The sequence below is a fragment of the Phaenicophaeus curvirostris genome, chromosome 6 (assembly GCF_032191515.1).
Source record: "Phaenicophaeus curvirostris isolate KB17595 chromosome 6, BPBGC_Pcur_1.0, whole genome shotgun sequence".
In the NCBI taxonomy this organism is placed as follows: Eukaryota; Metazoa; Chordata; class Aves; order Cuculiformes; family Cuculidae; genus Phaenicophaeus; species Phaenicophaeus curvirostris.
Window position 1 is genome coordinate 15,657,254 of NC_091397.1, and position 21,382 is coordinate 15,678,635.

Here is a 21,382-nt window from a genome sequence, read left to right on the forward strand (position 1 = left end):
TGGACATCTTCCATCACTGAGACCTGATCACTAGGTCACAAGGTTGGCATTTTGGGTTATGCTAATGGAAATAAAGCCAATTGTTGTTGTTGAGTCTTAGAGAATCACTGGGTTATTTACATCTGAGTAATTCCGATACAACTTTCATTTTTCTTCTCTACATGCTGTGGACCGATGTTCAGTTTGCTCATCCATGGACAACAGTACTGAGCAAATGATAAACTACTGAAGGTAATTTCATGATTCTGCTCCTCTTGTCGTCCTGGCCTATGAAAGTGGTGATTTCTTGTGACTGCAGTCTGTGCACGCAGGCCATGAATGAACTGTTGTGAGTGGTCTTCTTGCTCGGAGCCAGCCTCTGGCTCATGAATGCTGAACAGAAACTGGCTTCACACTTGCTGTTCTTTCTCTCATATTGCTGACGTTTTGCAATTCAGAGATTTTCTTGCTTCTCTCCTGCTTCCTTTTTGACCCATTGTTGGACAAGAAGTACTTCCCAGTAGATGTGTTGCTCATAAGGAATAAGAATTGATTAAGATTTAGCATCCTTTCAGAGCTGAATGGTAACTAATTTACCTCCTGCATCTTCCGCAGAAGCGCCAGGAAGAGTCATTACCAAGGGGTGGCTCTGTCTTGATTATGTGCCTGCCTGTGGAATACCAGGACCTAAAACACAGGAGATTGGGTTTTTTTTCTTTTTTGTCTTGGTAGGTTTCTTAGTTTTGTCCAGTATATATCCCTCCCTTTCCAAGATGGCAAAATGAATATATTTTTCTCCTGAGACAGTGTCCTTTTTACCAAGAAATTCTGTAAACCTTTCAAAGATATTTGTCTCTCCTGGCTTAAAACTCTCTGAAGTATAACATGCTACTGTAAACCTAATAATATTTTCCAAGATCTTAACTTATCCTGACTGACCAAAATGTTCTGTGTGCCTTCATGGTGTTTCTCCTACCAATATTACTAGTATTATATACTCAAGTAAAAGGCACAGGGTGAAAACGAGCGTCTGTCTAAAACTGTCATGGAAGTGTAGATGTGTGTAGATCCCAGGCAGACTTAACCAGCTTCCAAAGTTAGCCAGTAATGTGGAGACAGTTCCCCAGATGTGTGCTAGTAGCATAAAACAACATCATTTGGGACTCAGTTCGAATAAAACTGTAGCTCCTGCTTCTTTCACTCCTGTAACGCTGCATTCTCTGTTTTCCTGTGGTGATCACGCATCTTGGCGGCTGGGACTCCTGACTTCCCTTTTGAGGGTTCTAAACTATTAATTGTTTCCTTGAGTCAACACTCAGCAAGGTTTCAGGAGCAGGGGAAAAGGTATCTTTATGTTCTAAACCTTGTGACATAGTCTTTGTTTTTCACTTTTCTTATTTCGTGGCTTTTCTATGTGTCCACATCATACACGTCAACATCAAGTTATAGCAAAGAATTACATCTTAAAAACTTGCTTTGAGGATGACCTGTTTCCCAGTTGAACAAAGGATGATGTATTTCTTGCTTGCTTCAGACTCTGGTCTTCTAGAAAGTTAGGCCACTCTTCCGGATTGGTATTTGCATGGCTTTTCAGTGTTATGAAATGATCTCCTATATGCCAGAAGAAGCTGCTATGGCTATCACATCCTTCCACCTTCTAGTAATCTTCATATTTTTTCTCTTTTATCAAATAGTTCAGGAAGTTAATTCATGTTGTGAAGAGGTCCAAATCCTTGAGACAAACCTAGATTTTAAAATCTTTAATAAATATATGGGAGGTGGAAATATCAGTGCTTTGAAACAGAATTTCTCTGGCTTGCTGTTGTAAGCAATGAGGCATGCTTTGGACACATACAACCACATACCAATAGCTTCAGCTTCCACAGGCTTCTTTAGATTCTTAGCTATGTCGTGTTTCCAGCATATCGTATTACCACTGGACTGTCCTTCGTTCCCAGAAGCAAGATAATACTGATACTACAAAATTTCCTTAATAGTAAGTTTTGTTCATAAATTCTCTACTGATAATAGCTAGAGTCTGAAAGTGGTAGTCAGAATTTGACCCTTAAAGAAGGCGGTGCTTAAAATGTAAGTAAATTTGCTAAAAATTCCTTCCTGCTTACCTCCCTCTATAAACAACAGAGAGAGATGGGAACTGCCGAATAACCTATGAGTACCAGTCTCCACCAGTTGTGCAGGGAGTTGAGACGCTGTTCCAGAGGTCCCAGATGGTAAATGCTCAGAGGCATACAGTACCATATGATAGAAAACAGTAGTTACAGATGCCAACGTCTATTGGTTTGAGCACCAGTAAAAACAGCAAGAGCTCTAAATGCTAGGCCTTCTGCAATACATGGGAATTCAAACCTGGAGCTAGTGGCTGCCAGTGGTGGGACGCCGACTCTCCATCTTCTGTTGCTGAAGACAATCTGGATCAGTTTTGCTAGGGAAAGCAAAAAGAAGAAGTTAGATTTTATAATGCGTGGAGCAGTGGGAGACCCAGAGGAAGCGTGAAAGAGGTGGGCTGGATCTCATCCTGCTCCCAGGGCTGCTTTGGGGATTTTACACCATAATGTTTAAATGTCATTTGTGGGAAGCCCCAGGAACAGTGAGCGGAACCGAGGACTTGTTCCTTCCAGAGCAATCTATTTTTGTCAGGTTCCATTTTGTGTTTTCTCTGAGACCTGAGCTTACACTTATACGGTGAGATATTTAGGGAACGATCCTGTAAGGTGGTATTAAGGTGGTATTAACTCCTGATTCGATGGGTTAACAGTAAGCTATGCTTCTGAGCAAATTGGAATCACTATATTGTAAACACTTAATGTAGGACTTGTTTTATCAGACTTTAGATTGGTATCGCTAAATCTGTAATTCTAGTCAAAAAACAGGTCAGGTAAATCACATCTTTAAAAAACAAACAAAAGAAGATCCAAACGGAAAACCTCCAAGTTTTGGATTTTTGCTACAATACGAGACATATTTTAAACTTCGCTGAGTATTCTGATCAGATCTCCATCTGCCTAGTACGACTAGCTCAGATGTGAATGCCTTCATTCAGTCAGATAAGTGTGTCCCCCCTGTGTATGCTCACACGGACCTGTGCATGGTTTAGGTTGCGTCAAGTTGGCTCTTAACGCTCTTTCACCCTCAGAGCCTTAAGAAACTCGCTAAATGGAAGTGAGACCTCCCTGGCCTCACAGGTTTGTACATCTTGAATATTTGTTAGTACAAATAAGAGAGATTTCCATGTTTATTCAAACGGGCTAAAAAAAACCCAGGTGACTCTGATATGGGCCTTTTAGCATTATAGGCATCTTAGGTCCTTCATGTGTTTCCTAGGAATCTTGGTGCTGCCATAACCTGATGACCAGAAGGATAATTTCTTCAGAGGGTCTTTTTTACCTGATAACTTTTCATCTGTAATGCCAGGCAGAGACAGGGCGTGTAACCTGGATGAATTGGTTCAGAGAGTTTTTTCTTAAGAAATTTTAAAATTTAATTTAATATTTCATAACACAGAGCAGATATGTTATATTGGATGGTCTTAAAGGCATCAGTACAAGACAGAATATTTTGATGCCTTTAGACAACGTGATTGTGTGGTCACAATTCAAGAAAACTGCCACAATCAGCGTCTTTTAAGGAGATAACAGAGAGGGGAAAAGCCTTGGGTGTAAAGATTCTGAAAACACACATTCTGTTTGGCCTGTATCTATTTATGATCACATAATGGATGAAGATCCTGTAAGAAAGTATTCTGATTTCTTTTGTCATCTCTGAATCAATTTCCAAGCTCAAAATTGGGTATTGCAGGAATCCGTGGGACCTGGGAGCTCTAGTCAAGTAGACTTTGAGATAAGCTGCTTTAATGTAAGAAGCCCTTTTCCTTCCTGTGATCTATGTTCTCCCGTGATTTTTTTTTTTTATTTAAATTAGGTCATGTCCTTTAACACCCTTCTTGAGTTGCTTCCAAATCAGATGAAGTTCAACAGACTTGGCAACTGTGACCAGTTCCTGGCTTGTGCACAGGCCCTTATGCTAGTGACAGTGACCTGTCTTCTCTGGGATAGATCAACAGGATGTCAAACAGCTGTAAAACTAACACATTATTTAATATGATAATGAGAATAGAACGTCTGTGTCACAGAGAGGTGAGGAGGTGAGAGCCTTAACTGCTTGTACCCTAAACAATTTGAGAGAACTACTTTCCGCTAGGTTTTGTTTCTCAGGTTACTGTTTCTCTTACAGCAGACTTGGGGACTTCACTGGGTAGGGAGGAGAAGAAAATGCCAGTGTTATCACATCAGCTTGGGTTTTCTGAACCCACCTACATTAGTGACATAGAGAAATCACCTTAGATTATTTTCTCTGTCTTTATTCTCAAGGCAACTTCATATTCCGATCTAAACCAAAACACTTCCCCTCTCAACACCCACCCAACTCTCTCAAGTTGTTTTTTCACTCTCTATATGTTGAAAAATCTCTGAAAATGTATTTTCTTCAGGTTAACCCTACCAAAGCTTTCTGCTTTTTTAAATTATAGCATCAGAGGCATAAAATATATACATATCAAAACAGTATTATCAGATCAGTTTTATATTCGGATCTAGCCTCCTCTGCTGGATATATATATTCAGACTTAGCTCATGAGCTCTTTTCACTAATACAGCATTATTAATTGGAACTTTCCAACATGTTTATGTAAATATTTGGTTATAAATATGATCTTGATTAGTTTGTATCCCAAAAGACAATAACTTAGACTATGGTATGTACCATAAAGGAGTCCACACCTGAGGTTGAAAGAATTTTTGTGTTCTTGCAAACTAATAATATCAAACTTTTGAAATCAAAAAGCTAAGTTATTTGTGTTTTTTTCCTTTCTTTGGAGAAATGTATTTATCTTAAGTAAAGATGGTATAACCTGTATTAGGTACTTAATACCACAGTCCCATTAATTTGATCTGGAATTCACGAGGGTTTGCTCATACCATAGGTATGTAGGTAGAGTCCACTAACATGTGAAATAAAAAAACGCTTGCTACCCCTCCTCCACTTCAATCTAAACTTATGCATTAGGAAATGCCTCTTCATTCCAAGATGGGAGTATACTTCCCTGCACCAAAACGCTTCTGAAGCCTAGCTAATTCCTACCTAGGATGTTTTCCTGAATTGCCTGAGGCAACCAGATATACTACTTTCATTCGGATTCGGGAACTGCAATTAAAACGTTTGACATTAGAGAGCAGATATCAGGCTGTAACTCCACATGATTTAATCAGCAATATAATTCCGATCTTGTGCAAATACTTGATTGTACTATCCAGAAGCTCTGAACCACTTGAACTAATTTTCATACGGTGTGTATCTTGCAAGTTAGTCTGTCATGAAAGTGCAAGATACTAAAATAAATTACTTATATTAAAAACAAAATTTAAAAAGTTAGAGCATATGAGCTTGACTGGATTGAATTTGCTATGTATTTGCATATAGAGCCAAGCAATTAACAGTGTGGTGCTCAACTTTCTAAAGTTATCCAAAGGAATGTAGCTTGTTGCCAGTATACTCCTTTCTCCCGGGTTAGTGTGTGAACTCTGCAGCAGCCTAAGGTTTATGGAGTGGTGTGGGGTGTCTTTGTAGGGGGGTCTTATTTTTGTTTGGTTTTAACTTAATGGTTAGCTGAAGGATTCAGGACAGAGCACATTACTGCCTACCGGCAGACCTATGTACAAGCAGAATTTTTCTATTTCTGTTCCATATTTTTAGCCTTTCCCCTTATCTTATGCAGAATATCAAAACAATCTGTACTTGGCTCTTTGACTAATGAATTAGCAGTTGTCTTGGCAAGAGAAGGGGTGGGGCTTTTTTATTTGGTTTGGGTTTTTTGTTTGTTTGTTTGGGTTTTTTCTTTGGTTTGGTCTGGGTTTTTTTTGTTTGATTTTCTGTTTTTGTTTTTTTCTCCAAGCCAAATCCTTTGCATTTCCAACAAGAAAAGGATGATTTTTGCCCTTCTGCTGTCTCTTCTACTGGTAATACGTATTTATATGATTAACTTCATTTGACTTGCAAGATATTCTTAAGTTAAAAGCCACCCACCCAACCAAAAATAAACAAACCCCAAACAAAAATCCAGAGCATGAAGTCACATATTTTTTTGTCCTCTTTTTCATTGTTTTTGGGGTTTTTTTAAACTTTGCAAAAGGGTTATATTTTAAAACTTTGATATTATTTTGTGGGACAAGTTGCTAAAGGTGATTAAGGCAAGAGCTCAAGGTTCATCTAGCATAATACTTTGGAGAGAATACATATTATGGAATGGAAGAGTGAAGGAGAAGCTCAGAAATCGCTTATCTTTTAACCCTTACAGTTCTTAGTATGACTACTTGAAATCCAGGGGAACTTAAACAGTGAAAGGTATCTTTCAAAACAGAAGAGTCTCAGCATAATTTTTGGCTTTTTATTGCTGCTATGTCTAACACAATAACTGCTTCCATTATTATGTGTTTTGCCTATGCACATAAAAACTTCTGTCTCCCAAAGAAGCCATATAAAGGAAGCTAGTTCCCTTCTTACTTACAGTACTGAAAAACTCCCACAAACCCTTTGTGCCTTCAGATACATTTTAGGCAAAAGAATGGTGAAATGGGCTCTGTCTGTAGAGGTGATGTTGGGAAAAATATTGAGTCTGGAAAATAATCATGCTAAATCATTAGATCCTCTTGCAGTCTTTTTTCTCCTTCTATGTAGGCAGCTGCCTCCACCACCTGCAACAGCTTAGCTATGGTTGCATAAGTAGAAATGTGGTGCTAGCTTTCCCTACTCCTCTGTTCACTTTGTTTCTTCTCTGTAAAAGAATGTCTGGCTAGAGGTTTTACCCCTTTTTTGGATACAGCTCAGTGGCATAACACCTTTCAGTTTCCCTGAGGATGCTGGACTCTGCTTTTGAATCGATGGGATTGATAGGAATGGTTGGACTCGATGATCCAGTGGGTCTTTTCCAACCTTGTGATTCTGTGCTTCTGTGGATATGTATGTCTGACACATTCCCCAAGTAAGATTACTCAATTAAACCGGCATATAACTCTTTTCAGTCATGTTGGAAAATATTGCCTGTTTTATATATGTACTTGAAACTATAAACCCCACCCATACATGACGATATGTAGGCTGTGTGAAAGAAAACAAGAAATAATTTATAGACTAGTTCAGACACTAGTCTTGTAGGCAAAGGTTTTCAACTATGGCATATGACAGTGTACTACTGTTTGGGTATTAATTGGTATATACAGTTATCATTTTCAAATCCTTTTGCACAGGTTTTATCATCCTAGACTACTGTATTCGGTAGCATTCACAAACTGGATCATGTGTAGGAAAAGGGCAGTGGCAGTAAGCTGTAGCTACTGGAACGTAACTTCCAACATCACTCTTTGCAAGTGGCTTTTCTGATTTATAAAGTTGGGGGTTTTTTTTCTGCACTGTTAAAGTATCTGATCAGATTCCAACTTGGTACTCAGTGCAGCTTCATAAGCAGCTGTGCTAATACTGATGAAGGGGCAGCAGGACTGCGGAGAAAAAAGAATGAATGGCAGAGCAGAAAGCGGGACCACAGTAACTTAAACCAATACTGTTAACAAAGGCAACACATTACAAAGTGAGTGTTTCCTGCAGAGAGACTGAGAGAAAACAGAAATATTGCTCGTTTCAGCCTATCTCATTTTTTGTTAGCATTACCTAATGCGAAATAGTGTTGTCTTGTGATTCCTTTCATGCAGTTTTCAAATATGAAAACTATTGATCACATGGTAATTCCTTATCCAGCTTTAAGTATGGCCTCTTGTAACAAGGTGTTAAAACTTCAGATTTTGTTGCAAGAAAGCCAACTTTTGTGCTTCTGTTCTGATTGTTAAAAACAACTAGTTTTGTAATGCTGCTTTACTGGTCATTTGTAGTAACATACTGCTCATGAGAATAGCAGTCATTGGTTTTATAGTGGAAAAATGACATGCTCCTGTTCAGCATTTCCAATCTTCTCATCTTACCAGGATGTTGTATCTCCAAATTTAATTTTCTTTAGGCAGCTTTGGAGTCTAAAGAATTCCCCTTACTTACTAGCTGTTGAAAAGTAGGAGACTGAATGCAGAATCAACCCTTCTCATCTCTTTTTGTTATTCTGCAGTATAACCTGGAAGTGCTTTCAAAAAACATAAAGGTAACCAAAAAATTTGGCCTTGCAGTACATGTACCTGCCTGTTCACTGCAGAAACAAAAACTGTTTCTGTATATGTAAGACAAATTACTTTCCTCTCATTGAGACGAATTGAGGAAGAGATCTTCTCGGTCATTACTTCAAGTTATGATTCAGAAAGAACTTCAGACAAGCTTTGTTGCTATTGTATCTCAACTATGAACACCTAAAATAACCATGTGAATATATCATACCATTCTCCGAGATGCCAAAGCAATGAAACACCAAATTATCTTCAAAAAACCAAGCAGAAATTATCACAAAGGCATTCTACGCCAGTTATGTAGTATGGCAGGTGAACTCTAAATATGTTTGACCGTTCCATTATCTCCCTTAAAACAGACAGTTGACACCAGCAAATAAAGTGAAATTCACTATGAATTACATGAGTTCATTTACGGTTGAAATCTTCATCCTCTTAAGATAATTTTTATATGCATCTACTTATTACTGTTGTATGATATTTTATAAAATAATGAATAACCTCTAGTGACATACTTGCCTACATTTATCTCATTTTAATCCAAATGCCAGGTGGCTCATTGAGATAATTTAAAAGAATATGGCTGTTTATGTTAAACATAAACAAAATCAAGGAAGTTGTGGATGCCCCATCCCTGGAAGTGTTCAAGGTTGGATGGGGCCTTGAGTGGCCTGATGTAGAGGGGGCTGGAATGAGATTATCTTTAAGGTCTCTTCCAACCCAAACCATTCTATGATAAACAAACAAACAAAAAAGATAGCTGAGAAGCAAATTTGAACAGAAGCATAACTAGCAAATGTAAAACATGAATATATGTACAGAATCCATAATAGCTTACTGCAGAACAAAAAAGACACCTGTATCTCTCCATACCCCTAGGAGTAAGTCATTCTGGAAAGAAACCTGAGTATAGTAACTTTTTAATCTGTCATTTCTTAATACTTGATTTTTGAAAGGAGTGGTGGGGGGAGACCAGTGATACTTTTCATCCATTAAGAGTAGTCAGCATTTATGGAGATAAAAGTCAAAAAAACTGGTCAACAAAATTGCTGTGTAAATAAATGATGAGTTAGTGTGCTTTACAACAGTACAAACAGGTTGTAAAGTAATGAAAAATTGCAAATATTTGTGGATATGCAAGTTAGGGTATAGTTTAGTGTATTCAGCATATTCGTCAGTTTATCAAAATACTGCATTATCTTCTGTATGCAAGAACTATTCTTCAAATGGCTGGCAAAAGACAAACATAAATCACAGAATAGTTAAGGTTGGAAGGGACCCTAAAGATCATCTAGTTCCAACCCTGCTGCCATGGGCAAGGACATCCCACTAGATCAGGTTACCCAACCTGGCCTTAAACTCCTCCAGGAAGCAGAGAACATGTTTTACCTTAAACATGTTCTACTTTTAGTTGTTGTCTGTTACAGTTTTAAGTGGGTACAAGAAAAGTATGGCCAGAGAAAAAGAGTGTGTATAAGGAGTCAAATGTATTTGGTTTCCAGTCGCAGTTGCATCCTGGATTTCAGTGTATCATTATTTGGGGGGGGGGGGGGAAGGAAGAAAGCTTAAAAAAACAAAACCCCCTCCTCCAGTGAGGCTGGAGAGTGGAATGACTTCAAGTTGTTCACTGTTAATACTAGGTATTCCTGTCGATATTGATTTTCTCAATTAAATAGGCTTTCCTTAAAAGTTGAAGAACAGAAAACTCCCATATGCAAAATCAGCCTTAATATTGTACTTTATTTCCACTTCTAGCTCCTTTATTTTGTACTTGCCTTTATATAATGTACTTACTTGGAGATAAATTCCTAATATAAAAAAATGAGAACAAGAATATAAAAATTCAGAAGACCACAACTTGTGTTTAAAGAAACTACTTAGTCTTTCTTTGCCTTAGAAATATTTTAAGCCACAAAACTAAATAAACACTAGAATTTTTAAGAAAGTTATTCCATTTTACTAAAGCTTGTTCTATTAATTAAGTATTTTGAAATCACAAAAAGCCTTAAAGAAATGCCTCCAATGTTAAAAATCTAATTTCAGTAGTTTGTACAAAGAAAGAACAACAATTCAAAGTGCCATATTTATTATATTCCATTTACCTTGCAGTTCATTAAATGTCAGTTTTTAAAAGACGCATAGCACTTCAGTACGAGTGAATTTACGCTTACTGATCTTTTACTGGGAGCTGGCAAAGAGTAGTCTGGTCATTATGCAAAACATACCAATTTTAGATTAACTGCTGTTGTAGTGGAGCAGTGATGCCTACAACTGTAACATGAACATTTTGGCAAGTGCTACAAAAAGGCAAAACTTAAAATATATCTGCATATCCTAACTGAAAGGAAGGTAAAATAGAAACATCAGTGTCGATGTTCTATACTTTTTCCTGTTGTCATTTTTACAGGACAGAAATCAGGGCTGATGTGGCATTGTTTCCAAATGTCACACTTTTCTTCATCTTACTAGCAAATTAATTTGGGTAATTTTGAGGACCAGTCAAAATAGTTAAACGTAAGCTATTTTATTGGCAAAACATTAAAAGCTGATCAGTGTAAGAGTTTCAGGCCAAAACACTTTCTTAATGCATACTGTCCTGTTTGTATCCAAACGTTATTGTCCATTCTGCTTGTTCTGCACTTTTCTCAGCCTGTGGTAGGGTTGGAAAGGCAAAGGTCATTTAAGGATAAGTTTAAACCTGGATATTCTTTCTTCACAGTTCAGAACATTTTCTATACTTTGCTTTTCATCGTGTATTGTTTTTCTTTCATCAGTGGAAGTGGAGGGTTTATTTAATGGCCTTATTTTTTTGCTTAACTGCCAGATATTTAATTTTCATTTAGCATTTTAGGTCGAAGCCAATCTATGATAATGTATCACTATATACATTTTTTGTCATCACCTTATCCTGCTAGTTGGGTAAATTAAATTATTCACTATTTGTGGAAAAGTCTGTAGATGTTTTATGTGCAATTTATTTTAGGATTACTCTAGAATAACTATTTCTACCTAGCGTGTGCTTTAACTTTAAATTTAGCATAAAAAGCAATGTGCACTTTTAACACTTGGTCCTGATGTAACTATTGAAATACAAATGAATACAGCGATATTCCTTAGTAGCGATATTTCTTAGCCCCTGTCCTTTTTTTAAAAACAAAACAAAAACCCCAACAACCTTGCCATAAAGAAAAAGTCTCCCTGTCCCTGGCAGCTGTCTTCCGCTGCATTACCCATTTGCAATACAGACAAACTTTCTTGTCCGAGGGAGGCTGTGAAGCTAAATGACTTGCAGGTGAAACAGTTTGGGAGATCTGTGGGGGAGTCAGACATGCAAATAGTTGCTGTTAACTGCATCTAGTGATATTTCATCTCAGGGCTAGGAGCTGTTTAAGGTCGAGGACGGCGGTACTATTGTCACAGAGGCTGTGTGATTAACAAAAAAAGGCTTTTGCTTTTATTATAAACATAGTTTTAAAATTACTAAGGAAAATAATGCTTTTCTCATGCTTTCATTACATTTACACCCTATTTCTGAAAGTTCTGTTTTCCATGAGTAGTATGTGATAAAGAACAAGCTTGGTCTACTGATTCTTACATAGCAGCGCCGGATTACAATATTTTGCTTTAGAAGTGTAGTGATGCTTAGAGTCAAGCAAAACACACTTTCTTGTACTTTTTAATAAGAACAACTCTAACTCAAGAATGTGGATTTATTGATTTAACTGTAGGACTCGAGTGGTGTTACAAACCAAAAACATAATGTTTGCACTCAGGGAAACGCTTCCCGAGCAAACAGCGCCTGGCAGGGCCCGGGAGAAGCAGGAGTTTATGTTTTTGGGAGAAGCAGGAGCTGAGAATTTTGGGAGAAGCAGGAGCTGACACTTTTGGGAGAAGCAGAAGCTGATGTTGGTGGCACAAGTAGGAGCTGACGCTTTTGGGAGAAGGGGGAGCTGACACTTTTGGGAGAAGCGGGAGTTGTGAATTTTGGGAGAAGCGAGAGTTGTGAATCTTGGGAGAAGCAGGAGCTGACACTTTAGGGAGAATTGGGAGTTGACCCTTTTGGGAGAATTGGGAGTTGACCCTTTTGGGAGAATTGGGAGTTGACTCTTTTGGGAGAAGCAGGAGTTGAGAATTTTGGGAGAAGCAGTTGACACTTCCAGGGCTGCGCTGCCGCCTGGGTGGCACGGGGCAACATTCCCGAGACAAGCGGGACTCCACGTTTCCTATCCCTGGCTTTGTGGCGCGTCTGTTCAATGCAGTCGCCGAGCTCCGAACGAGGGGCGCTCCGGGGCTCCCCGTCCCGGTGCCGGCTCCTCGGTGCCCGCTCCTCGCCGCCCGGGCGGCCGCGCGCCGCCAAGAAGCCGCCGCCTCGTCTCCCGTCCCCGCCCGGCCGCCCCGCGCGCTCCCGCGCTCCCGCGCGCTCACCCCCCCCCCGGGCGGCGCCGTGCGCGCGCCCCTGCGCGATGCAGTGTGGGAATGGCTGTGGCGCTGGGGTTGGCTGAAAGAGGCGGCCAGTCGAGGTTTAATGTCCGCCATGTTGGCCGTGGCGTATTGAGCGGAGCCGGAGCGGCGGAGGAGAGGAGCCAGCGCCCAGCCCAGCCGCGCCGACCGGCGCCGCCGGGCCCCGTGTCGGAGCGCGCCCCGCCCCGCCGGGGGAGCCTCGGTCCCTCCATGAGAGCGCTCGGCGGGGTCCGGCTCTCAGCTCGGAGCGCTCTTGCTGTCGCCCCCCCCTCCCCAGCCGGAGCCGCCATCGCCGCCTAACATGAGCAAACTGTCGTTCCGGGCCCGGGCGCTGGACGCCTCCAAGCCGCTGCCCGTCTTCCGCTGCGAGGACCTGCCCGACTTGGCCGAATATGCCTCCATTAACCGGGCCGTGCCGCAGATGCCCACGGGCATGGAGAAGGAAGAGGAGTCGGTACGTGAGACCCCCCCCCACCCCCCCCGGCCGGGTCCCTCCATCCCCCCCGCGCCCGGGGCCCCCACCTTCGCCTCTGCGCAAGCACAAAATGGCCGCCATCTTCTCCGCGCTCTCCCCGCCCGCCGGGAGGAGGAAAAGGGGGGGGGGGGGGGAACGACCCGGGGAGGGGTGGCGGCGGCCCCCTCGCCGCGCTCTCCCCGTCGCTTTCCCGCCGCCCCCGGCCCGCACCCCGCCAGCGCCCGCGGCGCCTTTCGGGGGGCCCCGGCGGGCACAAAGGGGGTCACGTGACACCGCGGGCCGCCGCCATTTTGTCTCTTGGTTCTCGGGCCGGGCCTTGTGTGCGGCAGCGGCGCGGGGCGCCGGGGAGCCGCGGCGGCGCCGCCACCACCGCGCTGCCCCACCGGGGGGCGCTGCCGAGCCGGCGGGGGGCGCTCGGGAACGCGCGGGCGCGCGCCGGGCGGGGGGCGCTGCGGCGGGAGCTGCCGGCGCCGGGGGTGTTCGGGGGCGCGGAGAGGGGGTGTCTGCTGAGATTCGTCTGCGTGAACGGGGAAGTCGGCGCTGGAGTGTTGCTGAGAGTGAGAACGTCCGAGTTTGGGGTCCGAAGCCCATTGCTTCCCTCTCAGTTTTACTGGCTCCGTGGAGAAGGAAACTTAAACCAACTTCTTAGGATCGTTTAATTGTTCGCTCATCACATCCCTAGACTGGCCTAATATGCAGCCGCGTTACTATCGAAAAGCCCTCCGAAATGGGTGGTTTGTGATTTTCAGTGTTTGTTTTTCTTCAATTACTTCCTTAATTGTTCGGTTTTCCCCATTAGCACATTACGCACAGCAAGGAGGAGAGATATGTAGAAATACAGCTATGTTAACAGGTTTTGAAATGTAGTGATAAGAACAGGTTTTACGATTTCGTAGTCGTGAGTTTTGCTGGCTGTCAGGCTTCCATTGTCCTTCGGAGGTGGTGGGCTGTATTCCTGTTAGTAGTTGTAGAGCTAGCAAACTTTGAGTTACTTCTTTAAAACTTAAAATTCAGGTATCTTCTTTGAATGCAGCCTTCTCTTTGGGCACTATTGCTCTGAGTTAATTCATTTTGTGAATTTTTATTGTCTTCAGGATGAAACATTTGTAAATTGGCGTACTCTTTGCATGTTGTCTTAGTTCAGTCACTACTCTTTGAGGCTTTCCTAGTGTAACCGCCAACCATTTTCACATATTTCAGTATTTCCAAGTCCTGTGCAAGTTGCTATAAACATTCATTTAAATGTATATTGTGAAGTGGTTTTTGTTGTTGGGTTTTTTACAGTTTTGGTTTGGTGGTGTTTATTTTTGTGAAGGCTCTCAAAACTTTAGTGCTGTATCCCTTCATTTAGGAGTAGTATTCAAGCAGTAAGTAGCTGTGCGTAGAAGCTTGTGTTTCTTTTGATGCAGCAGATGTGTTCTGGATAGATACCTGTAGTTTCTGAATATGAGAGAGCGCTTAACTTCCACATACACTGGAGCTTAAAATTTTGTATTTGCTGTGATGCTTGCTGGGTTTATTTCTAGGTTAAAGTGGGCAAGTGCGTGTGCATGCGTATGTTTATGTATGTAGAAATGCCAGGTTGTTGTCTTTGTCTTTTACTGTTTGCCTGGCAGTTACAAGTTTTCAGGCTAGAAAATTATATGGGGTAACTACATAGCCTTCATAAACCCAGAGAGATATGTTCTAGTGAAGGAAAAGTAGTCCTGGGCAAGGGAAGCCTTTTAAACGCTAATTACAAGACTTGTTTCCGTGGTTAATGCAATGCTTTTGTTTACTAAATCTAGCTTTGAGGATTAAACTTAAGAGCTGTAGGTGGACACATTCGGCAGTTAAAGTTTGCTCATGCTTTTGTTCTGAATATGTGTGTACACACACCCCCAAGAGAAATTTGTTTGCCATCAGTAAACACAGGGGTGTTCCTGAATCCTTTTCAGTTCTTTTACATAAAAGTCTTTCCCTGCCTTGTTTCTACAGGCTTAGTAAATTTCCTTCCTTCCCACTTGTTGTCCCAAAAAGCTTTCTCTTCAGTTTTATATTGGTGCTCACAACAGAGCAATGTGTAGTTGACTAAAGTTTTATGGGAAACCTCACAGGTTTAATACTATTCTGCATTCCGTTTCCCAAATTTCATGCCAAGCAGGATCTGGGAAAGTTGGGGGTTCAGTCTTCTGTAGCAGCCGAAAACTTGAGTTAGAGCATTTGTTCCTAATACATGTGAAAATACTAAATATTTTGTATTATCTATTTCTTTGCAAACAGATGGCAAAGTGTCTGTAAGACTCTAGGGGGAGGGGGCGGCTTCAACTGATGTGAATAGTCATTTATAACTATTTTTTAAATAGAATTTTGACATTGCTTTAGTTTTGCATAAATGTAATTTTAAATGAACCCATATTTGGAGTTAAGAGCTCTCCTCTTAACTAAATAACTTTCCCTAGGGAAGAATGCAATCAAAGCAATTTAATATTCAAGCATCAAGTCACAAGATATTTAAATGACTAATTAATGCTTTGATGAAAAAAAGAAATGTATTTTGCTTCCCTTCTATCTTTTCCCCCTTCCTGTTCCTACAAAGAATAAATACGGAAAATAGAGCATCTTATTACTACAGTTGGAAACTTCAGTCAAGGAGCAGCGTTCTGTAGGAGTTTTTACCTGGCTAAGTTGATTTGAGTTCTAAAATATGCTGTTGATAAGAGGGATATAGTAACCCTTTAAAAAGGAGTGGCAACTAAAGACCTTAGAGGAATGTTAATTTTGTTAAGGAGTATACCTTTCTGTCTAAAAACTTTAGCTACTGCTTTTGTTTGGAGGTAAAAAACAATTAACAAAAAGCTTTTTGGCGCACAGACAGTGGTACTTAAAGTTATCAACTGAAACTGTGTTCTGACAGTTGGTTTAGCTCCCGGGTTTCTAGGGTAAACACACTGTGGCTGTTGCCAAGTTTGCTGCTAGATCTAAGAAACTAAAAACTATCAGGAGACATACGCATGTCTAAAAAAAGAAAAAAGCCTCCAAAATGTAATGGCACTACTTACGCAACACTGAACATCCCCAGCATTACTTCAAAATCCTGTGTTTGAGCAAAAGATATCCTCAGTGCTGTATAATGTTGAGAACCAGACAGCAGACCGCTGTTAATGATGTAGTAATGCAGATTTGGCTAACAAGCCTATTTTGATTCATAACTGCCTCAATAAAGAAATAAGTGGGTTGTATTTGTTTATCCTATGTGAAGGATTTTTTTTTTTTTAAGAATGCATTAATTTGTTGGTTTTGAGGGGGGATGTTGCATTTCTTTAGCTTGAAATTCAGATTCTAGACTGAAAGGAGACAGCTGGAAAAGCAGAATGGAGGTAACTTTAGCTATTTGGTATAAAATGCTTTAACCCCCAAAAAAGGCATACAAGCTTTATGAAAATATCCAGTAACTTAAGGTTTGGAAAGAAAGCACACAGCTTTGCGAGTGTTCTACGTTTGGTGGCCTCCAACCAAATCAATGGAAACAGCATTCATTTTCCCTCCGTCTCTGTGAAAGGAAAGGAGATAGAACACACACAGCATCCCCAGCTCCTAGATTCTCTTAGATTGAAAATAGAAACTTTGAGGGGGTTTGAGACTTTGTCATAATATTAAAAAAAAAAAATAAAATGTTGTGGAAAACTGTGAATATATTTGTGTATGTTTTTTGTTTTTGTTTTTAAAGACCAAAGCCATGTGTTTGAAGTGCCTCGTACCACCATTTACAAGGCATATTTAAAATGTCAGGAAATGTGAACTTCTTAGTTGAAGCAGTGTCTCAACAAATGTTGGTGTGGGAGCAGAGATACTTCTAATTAAATGCCCTAGTATACATCAGAGAAATTAACTATCTAAATAAGAAAGTATGTTTATGTTGGTGAGATTTCCAGAGTTAATAACAGTTCTACGGATAGGGGAATTATCATGAGTTTGAGGGGGTTTTGTTGATTTTTTTTTTCTTAGCAGAATTTGCTATCCTGGTATAAATGCTGATACTTCATTGGTCATACTAAGGTTTTGGTTGTTATATTTCCACTTAGTCTGTGCCTTTTGAAGTTCATATCACTTCGATGCATGTTTTCCACCAGGTAAACTTTTCTAAATCTGTGTCTCTGTCATTGGTGTTGAGACAGGGCAGAAAGCATCAAGCACTGAGAAGTCCTGTTGCTTTATTGTGTTATTCTTAACTCCCTCTTTCAACTAAGGTCACGGTCCAGTGGTTGATCTTTGCCCTAATCTTAGCTCTGGAGTAGCAGCTTTCTTATCTTACTGGATCTCTGCCGTGCACTTTGTGGAGTTCTGCTTTTAAGGTTCAGTTTAAAATTCGAGCTTGCTTTCTAATTTTAGTTGGTGTTGCTCATAGAACATAGAAGAATTAAGCAACCAGAGTCTGAAATAAGCTGTACAGCTGTTCATTTGGCTGTTATTGTTTGCTTATGTGTCGTGATGTAACTAACAGGCTGCACAGAAAGTGTGAGACTGGATGTGCAAAGGTCTTTTTTTGTGCATTACTTCTTTGCCAGCTTAAGAATCTATATTCTGTGTGTGCTTGCATAAAAGTCTGTATTTTTTGGTAATTAAACTGTGTACATAGTGTCTAAGTATTAAAATGACCAGAACGTTGCTGATGCGTGATTCACTGATACTAAGTGTTTTAGGATTATGTAGGTGCAATCAGAATTGTATGAATGTAAAATCATAACAGATACTGTAACTTTTAGTTACACATATCGGTTTCAAGTATTGATTAGTCTTTTTTTTTTCCCTTCTTTTTGTAGCATCAGGAAGGTCCTTATAAAGTTTTTAGCTTGCTAACAGAAGAGAATTTGCGTGTCCCTACCTCTCTCCCTCCCCAGCTGTAGAAGTATAATCTTAAGATAGATGAATTGTACTCTTTTTAGTGGTTTCCTCTTAGACGAAGAGAGCTGAAACATTAAAGGATCTTGGAGTTAAAGAGGAGAGTAGATCCAGGTATTTTTTTGTGTTCTCTTGGATTCAGGAGTCCTGCAAATGAAGAGTATTGCTTCCTGTTAATGTCATGTTCCCCTTTGTCCAGGTTTTCTGCTTGCTATATAAAATCAGGGCCTCATACTATCAGCAGTCTAATCTTTTTTACACTTAATTTTTATGCACTTAACTCGTAGATTAGACTCCTGAGAGTATACATGTCTGATAACTTGATAGGAGAGGAACAGAGAAACAAAGGTTTGTTGCAGTTTTGTCTAAAGCAGTAGCGTACAAACACCTCAGTTTAGAGCTGGAAGAAATTTTTCTGTGAGGTCATGTAATGGCCTTAATTTTACCTTTTAGTCTGGTATTGAGATTTGTAACTTCAGATATGCTTGTGTGAAAAAGATCTGAGATCCCTAGCTAGAGAATTTTGGGTGGGGAAGATGGCTCACTACAAACAGCCCAATTTAAAATGTAAGAAAACTCCTATGCCGTGTCAGAATATGCAGGCAATAAGTGTGTGTTTGGTCTCCCCTCTGCTCGCCTCCACTCACCCCCCTCCTGCTTCATGCCTAGCTCCCAACTATTTAGTAACGCTGGCAGCTTATTGCGTATTTCATCTTCAGTTATACCGTAGCTTTCTGTTACATTGTGTTTAGTGTTGGAAGGTATTCTGTGCACCTGAACATTCAGGCAAGTTAGGAAGTTTGGTGAGAGGTAGCATTTATGATGAGCGATTTATGCACTGTCTCTGATGACCTAAAGAAACTGGTTAATTCTGTGGTGTGTAACCCACCTGTACCAGCAGTGTCAGCAGTGTTTGCCTTTGGAAGTCAGAGAGGTAGTGTTGGCTTAGGCTTTTGTTCCGAACTATGGTATTTGTTTGAGACTGGAATGAGATTGCCTGTCCCAATTTGAGATCAGGAGAGACAAATTACCACATTCATCTGGGAAGAAGTATAGATTACTCATATGGGATTTGAGAACTTCCTGGAAGTTAGCAGTTGTGTGTAGATGTTTAGCAGTTGGGATAGATGGCCTGTTGTATGCTATAGAGAAGTCGGGCACCAAACTTGAAATTGTGATCAGGGGACTGCAATGTAAGCAGTTTGATAATATATTAGTTCTGTATATGGTGTCAATTAAATGTGTAATAATGGTGAAGGTGTACATGTTGTGCTCCAATATTGAAAATTGTTAAGGTTTTGGAAAATAGGGAGAATTGATTGATTATCAGTGCTTTATGTGAGTCAGGGGCTTCTCCAGGAGGTCCAAAGTCTGCTTTGAAATTATGGAGGGTATGAATTGTTAAACTCAATTTGGAAGAATTTCAAGGCAGGACATTTGTGTTTGAGGTGGAGGATGTTCTTTTTCTAATTTGTTTTTTGTTTATTCCGAAGCAGTTTAATTCCCCCTAAAAAACTGTTCCAGAAAAGCTAAGCGTAGACTAGTCTGAAGGAATTAGTTTAATGTAGTTATACTCAAATTATTTTTGAACTTTTCTTGATTTCCCAGTAGTTACACAAAGAGAAGGCATGTAGCAGCAGCACCTTTATGCACAGCAGAGTTAATTACTGTCAGACCAGTGGTTTGTGTTTGGGCTTAAGATACAAAAGGTTGGACTTACTCAGTACTCCTCTGTTTACAGTAAGGATGGTTAACTACTGAAAGAGATTAAAAATCTCTCTCAAATTATTGAGACTGTCAGGAAAAAAAACCATACAAATACAATTCTGTTAGGAATATTGTTAATGGCACAAGAAGGAATACAACTGGCAGGATTTTGGAATTAAAGGAGAGGGACTTGTGTCAGGGTAAACTCTTAAGTTATTTTAAGGCCAGATTCATACAGAAAGACGTTGCCTCCTCGAAATTTTCACAGCCTGTCTTAAGAAGGAGATCCATAAGATTATCTCACTGACTGGTTTTCAGATTTGCTCCGTCGTATGGATTTCAGCAAAGGTTTGGGTATTAATTGTATACAATAAATGTTAAGAATGGGAAAGGGCAATAATTCAATTACCTTCGTGTTTGAGGATCCAGGTGATGTGACTTTACTTTTTTTATTATTATTATTTTGATAGCTAACATCCTGTATTTTACTCTGGTAAAACTTAAGTTGTTCTGGGGAACCTGCCTACTATTTACTTGTTTCAGGTAGAAAAAAGTGCAGTGTAGCAAGCCTTTAAGTCTCTTCATGTTTGCTTTGAAAAGACCACTTTGCTGGTTGTTGTCTCAATAATTGTGCTGTAAGTACGTGAAAATATTCCTTGGAAGTGTATATGCAATTATTTGAACATTCCTTACAAATTGATATTGAATGTGAATTTTTGAAGACATGTAAGTTTAATGTATTGCTTAAGTCCTTATTTTACAGGGATGTGTGTGTTTATGTGGGAGTCTGCTGTGCTGGTACTGCTCTGGCGAATAAACACATACCTACTTTATAACCCTAAATTGAGTTATAGAGTTTGATTCTGCAAAACACTAGAACAGAATTCTGTAATTGCTGGCTTTAGGTATATGTAATAGATTACTTGTTAGTTCTCTGCTTCATTTCCACTTGTAAGAGGGAAAACTAGCTGTAATATTAAGAAATGTATCAAATGACTATGCATCAGAATAATAATGCTGTCTGCTGCTTTTGTATCTGTATAGATCCTCTTCCTGTTTAATGAGTCTTTGCCTGTGCTCTGCTCTCTGCTCCACCAGTATACGTGCATTTCTCTGTATTCAGCTGTACTAGGACTAACCCTGTTATGGGAGGATCTTTCTGATTAAAAAAGAAGTGAAAGTGAATTGCATGAATTAAGGATGGAATAAAATTTTGAAGACTTCTTGGTCTGTCAGCCTCTTCAAGCACTGGTAGTTTGAGTGAGAGGAAACTATCCTCTTAAGTGTTGAGTACCACTCGGGAATATTTGTTTCCTTTGTATTTAATCAGGATTTAAGAAATCCCTGCTTTTTCAATTGGAAGCTTGTAAGAGGGTGATGTTGGAAAGGATTGCTTTCCAGTGTCCATTTACATATATACCTTTATACCAATTAAATGACTTCAAGTTTGTTCCTTTCTGGTTGTAAATAGAAATTGAGATCTTGTAGCTTGCCTGGAAGACTTGCCAAGCTTGCATTTGAGGAAAGAGATTGGTAGCAAAGGCTGTCCTTTATGTATGCTTCATATTACTGATCCTTTTCCCTTAAAATTTAAGGGCTGTAGTAGAATACAGAAACCAGAATAGACAACATTGACTGCGTAGTC

General features: G+C 40.1%; 1 protein-coding gene across 6 annotated transcripts in view; it reads left to right on the forward strand.

The window, feature by feature from the left end:
* The window catches only part of EPC1 (enhancer of polycomb homolog 1), a 67,938-nt gene that overhangs the window by 3,253 nt on the left and 43,303 nt on the right, over positions 1 to 21,382 (forward strand). For 3 of the 6 annotated variants that reach the window (XM_069859392.1, XM_069859394.1, XM_069859393.1), the window contains exon 1: positions 12,668 to 13,128. The exons of 2 other annotated variants lie outside the window; for them this stretch is intronic. In XM_069859392.1, the coding sequence (XP_069715493.1) occupies positions 12,976 to 13,128 (153 nt within the window). In that variant the 5' untranslated portion in view covers positions 12,668 to 12,975. Of the gene's footprint in view, positions 1 to 12,667; positions 13,129 to 21,382 lie in introns of those variants that run through there. One more of the 6 variants, XM_069859395.1, reaches the window with a different exon arrangement.